The sequence below is a fragment of the Arvicola amphibius genome, chromosome 3, assembly GCF_903992535.2.
Source record: "Arvicola amphibius chromosome 3, mArvAmp1.2, whole genome shotgun sequence".
Taxonomy (NCBI): domain Eukaryota; kingdom Metazoa; phylum Chordata; class Mammalia; order Rodentia; family Cricetidae; genus Arvicola; species Arvicola amphibius.
In genome coordinates, this window is record NC_052049.1 from 151,861,832 (window position 1) to 151,873,904 (window position 12,073).

At 40.3% G+C, this 12,073-nt stretch overlaps 1 protein-coding gene across 2 annotated transcripts in view; it reads left to right on the forward strand.

Moving 5' to 3' along the window:
- The window catches only part of Bckdhb (branched chain keto acid dehydrogenase E1 subunit beta), a 189,242-nt gene that overhangs the window by 66,401 nt on the left and 110,768 nt on the right, over nucleotides 1-12,073 (forward strand). For both annotated transcript variants that reach the window (XM_038321849.1, XM_038321848.1), the window contains exons 7-8: nucleotides 2,372-2,469; nucleotides 5,322-5,432. In XM_038321849.1, the coding sequence (XP_038177777.1) occupies nucleotides 2,372-2,469; nucleotides 5,322-5,432 (209 nt within the window). The remainder of the gene's footprint in view (nucleotides 1-2,371; nucleotides 2,470-5,321; nucleotides 5,433-12,073) is intronic.

The following is a 12,073-nucleotide window of genomic DNA, read 5'->3' on the forward strand; positions in this document are numbered from 1 at the left end:
AGGTTTATTTATTTATTATGTATACAGTGTTCTGTCTGTATTTGTGCCTGCAGGCAGGAAGAAGGCAACAGATCTCATTACATACGGTTGTGAGCCACCATGTGGTTGCTGGAAATTGAACTCAGGACCTTTGGAAGAACAGCCAGTGCTCTTAACCTCTGAGCCATCTCTCCAGCCCTGAAAATTTTTTCTTTACTCCAACACTTACCTATAAAAGAGTTAATAAATTTTTTCCATTTTGTTATTTATTTAGATATATTCATCCTTTAAAGACTGAGTGACTCTCGTAGGTTCTGGTTGCTGATATGTAACTGGATTGGAAATAGCACAAACACACACACAAGGACAATGACAATCCTCAGTAATATATTAGTGGTTTAGCACTACACAGTTTAACAGCTTTTTAAAACTTAAAATATGGCTTGAAAACTGTATTGACTGGAAAAGATGGGCAATAGACATTGCTAAGAAAATAATAGAATATGAATGTGGAATTTTTTTAGTGGCATGTACAGTGTGAATCTGTGAAAGTAGAAAGGCAAGGTGTTTGCATGTGTGTGTGTACTTGCGTACTGCCAATATCGGAAAAGATCCTAAGTCATAGTTCTTACTATGATGTCAAACAGATGATGTCAAGTCACGTAATATAAGTAGAAAACATCTATTGAAGGATTTTTGAGTAGCACCTTGTGCTTTGAAGTGGCTGGTAACCATGCGGGAAAGGCTGTGTGTGGCCATTTTCAACATAGTGCTTTCTGCAGAGATGCCTTAGCAGTCCTGCTTGTGTGCTACACTGCAGGAACTTTATTGAGGTCACTGAGCCTGCAGGAAGGACTTTAGAATTATTCCGAACACTGTGCTTTTCATTCATTTCTTCAGCTTCCAAATTAGAATCTATACATCGGCAGAGAGTTTTGTGATATAGCTGCAAGGGAAGCTGGGGTTAGGGGAGGAGGCTTGTGTAACTCAGGAATCTGCCTCCTAATAAGTGGAAGAGAATCGAATCCAAGGGGGGAAATGGGTGCAGTATATTGGAGACACCCAGGAAATTGTTAGCATTGATGGCAGACACAAGGTTGTATTTCATTTCCTCCTTTTTGCTCTTTGCATGCCGAGCAGAAGCACACAGATCAGCTTAAGGCAGTTAGGGGTGGGGTGAGAAAGGAGAGAAGCAGTTTTCCCTAGTGCTCCTACCGCACTGCTGCTTTCACAGAAGAACCTCAGAGCATCGAAACTGGGCAGATTTGTCAAATCCCTGCTTAATTTCATTTGAAAATTCACCTGACAATTTCTCATGCTTGATTACATAGAAGAATGATAGAATTGTTTCCCCTGGGATACCAGTGGATTAGTCTTCTCTGGCCTAGTGAAACTGATTTGGTTAATCTTTTGTAGGGTGTTGGTCGCTTATGGGTAACATTGTTCATCGATGCATAGTACAAAAATGAAACAAGTTTAATCCTACTTTGTTGTCCCCCCTCCCATGTTTCAAAGGCTCGTAAATTTTCGGCTGGAAAGGAAACCTGATCTGAGAGTTTACGGCTCTCCAATAGGGTTTTGGCAGATTTGGTAATCATTTTTAAGATTCTTTTAAAGTTAACTTTTACATTATTTCATATGTGTACGACACAGTGTGTGAGTGGAGGTCCAGGTGTGCTTTTCTTCGCCCATCTTTATGTGGGTCATGGGGATTGAACTCAGGTCACCCGGCTTGTGCTGCAAGACCTGTCATGTGCTGAGCTGTTCCACTGGATCCACACTGTGAGCATTTTAAAAATATCAGTTTTAAATTTAAATGCAAGAAGTACAAAATGCAGAGAACCCACCCACCACAGTCCATCCATTTTCCTTACCATCACCTTCCCATTATATGCTAAATTCTTATACTTAGGCAGATGATGAGTACTGATGATGAGTACTGATGAGTTAAGTTGGACTAGAACATGCACCATTAAGATTTATTCAGTTTAGCTGGGAGGTGGCGGCACACAGCTTCAGTTCCAGCACTCAGGAGGCAGAGGCTGGTGGCTCTCTGTGAGTTTGACCCAGCTTGGTCTACAGAGTGAGTTCCAGGATGGCCAGAGCTATTGAACAGAGAAACCCTGTCTCGACAAAAACAAACAAACAAACAAACAAACAAATTAGATTTTTGTCAATAAGGTATATTCAGTTTCTAACTACTGTAGTCTTTCACATTTCAGGGTAGGTGCTATATCTGTGTAGGGATGTCATGGAACTATATAATAAATTATATTTTACACGAAGCTTTCGACAATGAAAACCTATCGCGGTGAGATTCTTACAGTCCTTAAGATACAAGTGTCATGTGAGGAGCATTAACTAACTTTTGTTTTTCTCTCTATGTATTTAGTGGAACAGGTCCCGGTTGAACCCTACAAGATCCCCCTGTCCCAGGCTGAAGTCATCCAGGAGGGCAGTGATGTGACTCTCGTTGCCTGGGGAACTCAGGTCAGTAATCCTGACCACCTGCAAGAACCCACACGTTCTAGGGCACTCAGGTCAGTAACCCTGACCACCCACGGAGCCTACACCGTGCTGGGGCACTTTGGTTTGTGATTCTCTCTGATGAAGGTAGTCTCTTCGTGCTGATGATGTTCATCCTCACCTCCAACTTTAGTAAGGAGTAACTGACAGGTAAGAAATGCTTCAAGGTGGACAGCATGTCGATTTCACATAGGCCTGTGCTGTCAAGTGATGACTTAATTAATTAGCAGTTCATTACTGTAGTACATGTGTGCTGAGACATCTGATCTACTCTGAGCAAATTTAAAGTAAATGAGCCAATGATAGATATGGATCTATTTTCATTCTTCCACATGTTGACATCCAGTTCTGCCAGCACCATTTGTTGAAGATGCCCTCTTTCTTCCATTGTGTACTTTTAGCTCCTTTGTCAAAAATCAGGTTTTCATAGGTTTGTGGGTTAATATCCGGGTCTTCTATTCTATTCCATTGGTCGACTTCTCTCTTTTTATACCAGTACCAAGCTGTTTTCATTACTGTAGCTCCGTAATAGAGTTTGAAGTCAAGGATGGTAATGCCTCCAGAAGTTCCTTTATTGTATAAGATTGTTTTGGCTATCCTGGAGAGGGAAGGGGAGGAGGAATAGGGGGAGGAGGAGGGGAATGGGAGGAGGTGAAAATTTGTAATAATAATAATAATAATAATAAAAATAAAAGAAACCATGAATTTTGTTATAAAAAAGAAGTAATTGAGCCAACTTTTTAAAAATTTTTTTATTTTGGTTTTTAGAACGGGGTTTCTCTGTAGCTTTGGAGCCTGACCTGGAACTAGCTCTTGTAGATCAGGCTGGCCTCGAACTCACAGAGATCCATCTGCCTCTGCCTCCTGAGTGCTGGGATTAAAGGCGTACATATGCCACCACCACCAGGCTCCAATTTTTTTTAAAAGCAGGGTTTAACTTATTTTTATTTTTGATTAGTTTTCTATGTTGACAGTTTCATACAAGTATATAATGCTTTCTGACTGCTCTCATTCCCTAGCCCTCTCTCATCTCTCTTTCATCCTAATGCTACCCCTGCCTCTCTTTATGCTGCTTGTTCTCATTCTTTGACTTATGACTTTGGCTTTGTTCTGTCACCCACAAATTTAGTTTCACCACAGGGACATCCGTGTGAGCAGTGGATTGGAACTATCCATTGGATCCTAGTGGGCTCACCAGTCTGAAAGCAGAGATTCCTCCTCCCCATAAATCTGTCAGTAGAAATAGTTCCACAGAGAGATCCCCTAAAGTCTTCATCCATTCGTGGATGGCCGTTGGTAGACCAAATGCAGCCATCCACAGCTGTTCAAGTTCATGGTTTTAATAAGGGTGTCTTGCCTAGAAGGTGGCGTTTTTACACACGTCTCTCCATCTTCTAGCTCTTTCTGCCCCCTTCCACATTAGCCCTGAGTGTTAGAGATGGAATGTCTTACTAAAAGCTGAACACTCATCTATCACTTATCCTCTCTGTACCTTGAGTAGCCATGACTGTCTTTAAACAGAGTCTTACTGTTGCTCAGGTCAGGCCTTGACTTTGCTCTGCAGCTGATGTCTGCAGTATGGAGCTTATGATCCTCCTGCTTATCCCTACCACGTGCTGGGATTATAGGCTCTCATCATCATCATCGTGTTCAGTCCATAAAGAGCAGTTTTGTTAGCTTCATCTCTATGCTGTTCACTCATTCCTCAGAATTTACTCATCTTGTGACTGGAAGGTGTAGTAATGCCTTCTGGGTGGAGGGGAGGTGCCTGTTCAGTCCTGTGGAGACACTAAATGGGTGTACACAGGATGTCGTTATGAACACCTTTGTGACTCATATTGCATATCCATATTACATGTTGCCTTGATAGCTTTCTTACCTTGTCTTTTGCTCCCTCTCAAGAGTGCTTTGGTGGCCTGTGGACCCCCCCTCTCGAATGACCCAATGACAGAATTATGTATCTTTCTCTTTCCTAGTGATAGTTTCATTTGACTTCTTCCATCTGTTGGTATCTTAAATCTCTACTTCCAAATCAACATTCTCTCTCTCTCTCTCTCTCTCTCTCTCTCTCTCTCTCTCTCTCTCTCTCTCTCTCCCTCTCTCTCTCTCCCTCTGTCTTTCTCTCTCAGTCTCTGTCTCTCTCTGTCTCTTTTCTCTCTCTCTCTCTCTCTCTCTCTCTCTCTCTCTCTCTCTCTCTCTCTCTCTTTCTTTTTCTTTTTTTTTGGACTGGTTGTCAACCACCACATAGGATACTGAGGATTGAACCCAGGTGTTCTGTAAGAGCTGCAAGTGCTCTCAACCACTGAGCCTTCTCTCTAGTCCTGTTCTAGTTCTGAAACCTGCTCCTTACTTCTTATTTGGTGTGGGTACTGGTTACTTTGTCTATGAAACCTTCTTGTCTTTAGCTTTTGGGATATATTGACTTTTTTTCCTTTTCAGTTTCTTTAGCTGTTTATTTTTAGAACTCTTGTTTTGCCATTTTTTTCTTTAAATGTTGGTGGTCTTGTGGGTTTTCTCTCTGTATATGCTCCCTCGCCAACCTGTCTTTGCCTCTGACTTTATTTGCCTTTTTTGAGCTTTTGGAATGAATATTTCTTCCCTTTTACTAGCACTTCTTTCTGACTGATTTCTAGATATTTTTTCTTGATTGTCTTTATGACATGGGGATCAACATACCTAAAACACATTTCTAAATTCTGCCAGAAGATCATTTCTCCAGCTGTAGAGAGCATCATTATGAATGATTCTGACATCCACCTAGACTTTCAGGGCTGAATTCTTTTAGTTATTCTCTGTGTATTTCCCCTCATTTTCAGGTTCATGTCATCCGGGAGGTGGCTTCCATGGCACGAGAAAAGCTTGGAGTGTCTTGTGAAATCATCGATCTGCGGACAATCACACCTTGGGATATGGATACAGTTTGCAAGGTATAAATGTATAACTGATGCACTGTCAATTTTTTAAGGCCTTATGTCAATTTTTTTTGAATATTTGCAAAGAACCATTTTGGAATCGTGAGTTGCATGAGCATTTTCTACTAGTTTCAAACTTTAGCACCTGTGATGTGAGTGGAAATAGGTCTGTGTAATGAGCTCGATGTTCGACCAATCAGATACTGGTAGACTATCTTTAGCCTTCCGTGGTTTTCTCTGTTTAAAATAGCTCAACATTATTCGTGTAGGCAACTCAGACTGGATCTTTGAGAATTAGAATGGTGCAGAGAGGGGGTATCAGAATTGTTGGAGTCACCTGTGCAGTTAACTTCTCATTGGCTAGGTTCAGCAAGCTGGGTTTGAACTAGTAAGGTAAATAGTTTGGCTCCATTTTCAAAGTCTTTTCTCTATAATAAAGCACATTATTATTTAGGAAATAGTTATATAGCTCTAGTTATATCCCTTTGATCCTGTGGACCACAGGTTGAATATTATATTGTCTAACTATGGCTACTCTGAATTAGAGTTTCTGTCCTGATGTTGATTAGATTGCTGATGCCCTTATTACTAAGTAAGTTCACACAGTTGTCTTTGAAGAACAGAGTAGAGTTTTCATATACTTGTTTATAACTGGTATTATACACATTGACTTCTGTGTGGCTTTTAGTACATCAGTTCTCACAGGTGTCCAAGGGAGTTCAGATCCTCTGTTTTGTGATGACCTCATCTAGTGAAGACTAATTAACAATTGCTGGTTATTTCTCTTTTTTCTGTATTTGCTGCTATAGCAAATAAATCCTAAGGCTTAGAATATTTTGCATTTACTATTTTTGAAATTTAAGAATATTGTTATTAGTTCTTTGAGAATTTCATGTAATGTGTTTAGATTCTGCTCACTCCCACAACTCTTCCCACACTCTCCCCCTCTCTGTATCTGTGTCCTTTTTCAATTGCCTGTTTTATTTATTTTATTTTTTGAGATTCCCTTTCATCCCTCCAAATCCTCCCACATAACCCTCCTTGCTCTCTTTCAAATTCACGGCCTCTTTTTTCATTAATTATTGTTGTATACAAATATGTATGTGTATATACATATACAGTCCTCAATATATAAATACAACTTCCACAGTCTGTATAATGTTACTTGTATATGTGTTTCAGTTGGATTACTCTTCTGTGGGGAAGATCATTTCTCCTGCTCAAAATATTCCTTAGTTGCCTATTTCCTTGTCTTGGGTTGAAGCCTCTTGGGTTTTCCTCCATCCTCATTAGCATGTCTATTGTCCTTCTTCAGCTCACATTTGGTCTGCCATGTTGGTGAGATTTTATAGGTGTAACTGCTGACATTACTGGGAGACACAATCTTATAGCAAACTCACTGATCCTCTGGCTCTTACAATCTTTCTGTTATTTCCCTTCCTCCCACTGAATTTAGGTGTGGGAATTGGTTTATCACTGCTTCTGTTGGGACTCAGCTCCACAACTCTGCATTTTGATTGGCTGTAGTTATCTGTAATGGTCTCTGTTAGGATTTAGTGGCAGAATACCTTGACGAGTTGGGGCCAAGGTGTGTTTCAAAGAGATCACACCGAGCAATGTGATCATGCGAGAGGTTTATTGGGGTAGCGGAGAGTGAAAGACCATCTTGGAGTGGGGACACAAAAGAGAGAGACAGACAGACAGAGACTAGAAGGCAGAGAAGGAGCAAGAGAATGATCTGGGACGGCAGAGACCATTGTAAGAGTTGGTGACCAGTGATGACGTAGCTGCTGAGTGGTTGATTCCCTGAGGGCAGACTGGGGGGAGCATCTTCTTTCTAATAGTCTCCATCAATTGCAAAGAGAAATTTCCTTTATGAGGGGTAAGGGCTACATTTTTCTATATGTTTAAGTACAGATATTTAGGATGTAGTTAGGGATTATGCTGATTTTGTAAAGTGGTGGTTGTAGGTTCTCCTCAAAAAGGCATGACTTCACTAGCCCTGGGTAACTGGCTAGGTTCCTAGTACCAGGCATAGTTTCCTTCTGGTTGAGTTGGTTGTTAGTCCAATTAGAAGAGTTGTTGGTTACCGCCAAGGCGTGTGAGCCTGTACTGCACCCTCAGGGCTATCACTCTACATTGGTTGTTGTTGTGGTTCATTGGCGTCATAGCTGGGATGGTGGTTGGTTGCTTTCTCCTTTGGAAGAGTGCATGGTGCCTCCTGGTGCCACGAAAACTAGTCTTCAGGGAGGAGACATTTGGGTCACTTTCAGCTCAGGGGCCTCTAGACATTGTTTTTGATGTGCATGGTGTCTTCAGCAATAGGGACTTAGTTTCCCTCTCTGTGGGGCAAGCAAGAACAATAGTAATGCTTTGGGAGTCTCTTGGACAACCCTGATCAATGACTTGGATGAGGGTTTATTAGAACTGGTGTTGAGCTTTTTTTGTTAAATGATTTTTGGTTCCTGGAGAGAATATTGTCAGCACAGATGAGAAAATTTTATTTAAACTCTATGTAATTTAAACACAGACTTATATGTTTTACAGGCTTTTATTTTTTTAGGTTGTTAACTCCTCATGGCTTTTTTTTCTGGAGAGCTCACAGTAATGTCACGTGGGTCTAGGGTTTTCATTATATATGGTTATTCCTCACATAGATAATAACAATGAAGGTTTTCTAATTCTTTATTTATTAATTTTAAACAATTTTGTATTTTTATAGGAATTTGATCCAGAATTTATTCATAAAATTGTTAGGAACATTTAATCTGTTTGTATTTCTTTAGTTGCTTCTATGTGAATCTATGTCATCCACTGTCTGTTTTTGGCAGACCCCAGCTGTTTTTTGTATGTATTTTCATCTCTTCTTTTGGATTGACCAGCTATTTGTAATTTACAGTTTCTACTGGCTTGGCAATCTGCAATCTTCTACTATTATTTCACTCATTGCACTAGCGATTATAACATGTAAACCTGATTATCGTGACAAATACATTATACTTCAAACTCACAATCTCAAAACTGGGCAGTCAAGTTATTATCATAAATTAAAACTTTTCCTTAATTCTGAGTTTATTTGATACACTCCAGTCCTGTGATTCCCTCGGCAACCTCCAAAACTCAGCTGTGCACACAGAGGATATACACTCTATGTACACATATAGCCACATATACTCAGACACACACACTAACCCACTATATACATTCTTTTCCACACACACTCCTACATACATATATAGCTACATATACTCAGACACACACACACACTAACCCACTATATACATTTTCTCACACATACATACACTCAAACATGTTAACTCACATGCACACACATATGCCCAGATAAATAAACACACATTTAGTTGTTGAAAAGAGGCTGCTTGTCCCTGGCTGCTCAGCCTCAATATAATCACACAGAAACTATATTATTAAATCACTGCTTGGCCCATTAGCTCTAGCTTCTTATTGGTTAACTCTTACATATTAATTTAACCCATATCTATTAATCTGTGTATTGCCATGTAGCTGTGGCTTACTGGCTAAAGTTCCGGCGTCTGTCTCCGGTGGGTCTACATGGCTTCTTCTAACTCTGCCTTCTCCTTCCTAGCATTCAGTTAAGTTTTCCCTGCCTACCTAAGTTCTGCCCTATCAACAGGCCAAGTCAGTTTCTTTATTCATCAATGGTATTCACAGCATACAGAGGGAAATCCCACATCATTCAGTCACAGACATACACGTGTGTAGTAATAGATACATTCACACAGATAGTCACACTGTCTTAAGGTTTCTATTGCTGTGAAGAGACACCATGGCCATGGTAATTCTTATAAAAAAACATTTAATAGGGGTGGCTTGCATTTTCAGAGATTTAGTTTATTATCATCATGGTGGGACATGGTGTTATGCATGAAGATGTGGTGCTGGAGAAGGAGCTGAGAGTCCTCCATTTTGACGTATAGGCAACAGTAAAAGGCTCAGGTGTCAAACTAAGGAAAGTTTGAGCAAAGGAGACCTCAGAGCCCGCCCTCACAATGACACACTTCCTCCAACAAGACCATACCTATTACAACAAAGCCACACCTCCTATTAATGCCCTATGAACTTATGGGGGCCAATTGCATTCAAACTATGACACATATATACACAAATATAGTCCCACACATATACATACTCACAAACATACACATATACTCTCAAACATAAACATATACACATATACTCATATAAACACGTACACTGAAATAAACATTCTGACACACATAAACACATTAACTTATGCAAACACAACACACAATTATTCACTCACATACATAGAATTATACATATATACTCTGACATATACCTATACATACATTTACACACATTTTTTTATGTTCACTCAAATTCACATGCATACACACAATACTCTTGTACAGACACACACACACTTATATTTTCTCTCTGTCTCTCTTTCTCTCTCTCTCTTTCTCACACACACACACACACACACACACACACACACACACACACACCTTATAAATAATAAACCAGGGCTTAAAAAAAAACCCAACTCTTCCAAAGTCACTTTCCTATGCAAGGTACTAAGCCATGTGTTGCTTATATCACTTTTACTTTTTATGACATTTCCTGATGGAGTACTCCAAAAGATGTATGCTTAAGCTAATATGTAATGAATAAAGCTGGGGAATCCAATTTTGTCCTCTGACAAAACGCAGCTTCTAAAAAATATGAGTACATTTTGGTAGCTATAGAATGCTAAAGAATTCATAAAAATGAGGAAAAGCTTAACTTGAATTAAGCAAAAAACAAAACAAAAGCAAAACAACAACAACAACAACAACAACAAAAACAGCCCATATTTTTAGTATGCTTCGTTATAGGGTCCTCCTCTTTGTAATCATCTCTAGGGCTGGAATGATTGCCTCCGGGGTAAGAACTCTTGCTGTTCTTGCAGAGGACCTGAGTTTGATTTCCAGCATCCTCGCAGTGGCTCAAAACTGCCTGTCATCTCAATTCCAGAGCCTCGGACCCCATCTTCTGGCCTCTGTGGGTATTAGGCACACACCTGGCACACACATATACATACAGAACCCTCACAAAATAAGAATAAATAAATTAATTCCTAGGAGAAAAGGCTAAGTATTAAAAATTTTTCCTTTTGATATCATGAAAGGAAAATGGGAAATCTACCAAGATAAGCAATGGAGAGAGTCACAAACAGACCCAAAGCCATCAAAGACTGCCAACCTGGCTTCCATTGTCAAATTGGAGGGCCATCAACCAGAAAAAACAGCATGATGAAAGTAGCCCAGCACAAAACCAAGATAATAATACTAACAAGCCAGAGGCCTCCTTCCCCGGAAACCTCTGGTCTTGTCTTTCATCTTCCTGAGGTGAATGGAGCCTTAAGAACAGTGGCTCTGCCGCCTAGGATCACATACGGATGCAACTAGTACATCTACTAAAGGGAGGCGCAAACCAAATGGATAGAAGTATCAATATTGTCCCTTTCTTCCTCTGACTGCCGCTCTTTGCTCTCTTGATACGAATTTGGTATGTTACGTTTGTGTTTTGCTCTCAAGGTCTTTAAAACCCTTTTGAATATAGAAGCTGTAAATACGGTTAAATAAAATTCTGAAAATAATTTTCCTGATTACATCTCAGAGCACAGACTCCCTCATCCCACCAGTACCAAACCTGGCATCTCTTTGCGAAAGTACCAGCTGCACTAACAGTACAAGCCCAAGTGGGAAAGATAATGTTACCAGCAAGAGGCTAACTGTGGTTTAGCTAGGGTTTTACCCTTTGCTCAAAGAGAGAAATCCCAGTGTCTAACTTGATTTGACAAAACTTCAATTATTTTCATGCAACCATAAATAATTTTATGTTAACTACAACTACAAGGGTTTAAGAGAGTGTTAAAAGTACTTGTATCCAAGTCAACTGACTGATGCCAAGTAGGTTCACACAAACCCTTGCTAGTCTCAGTCACAACACAACTTTCTTCCAAGATCTCCTTGCTCTGCACTTTTATGGCAGTATATCTGCAGGTTATTTTCATGTAAATTTCCCAAAAAACAGCAGCACTGTTGCTGCTACTATTATTCTGCTAACTGGACATAGTTAAGCTGACTTGTACTGACTTAACTGTTACACTTATAGATTAACCCACCTCCCAGCCCTCATCAGAGAAGTTTCTCTTTACAGCACAAAGAGATGCCTAGAGAACCACCATTGGCAAGATTCAGAGAATTAGACTACATAATTCTCAGCACTAAGTGGAAGATCTATATGTAAGCCACCCCCGTCCAAGGCTCAGGGATCACTGTAGAAAAGGGAGCAGAAAGAGTGTAAGAGCCAGAGGGTATGGAGTGTCTGGCCACAGCAGATGTACGTATGTGTTTACAATGGTTGTGCCAGCATGCACAAGCCCTGTGCAGGTCAAAGCCAGTACAAATCTGACATGGAGAGGGAGAGGTGAACATGAACCCCACCCTGGCAGTTGTTAGCTGCTGGGAGGGAAAGTGAGGGAGAGTTCATTTGCCCCATGGGTGTCCGGGAATTAGCTCCCACTCGGCAGGACACGCTCCAGTGGAAGCCACACACCCAAAAATATTTGGGCAGCACAAACTGGTCTTGATGGGTTTTAAAAGATA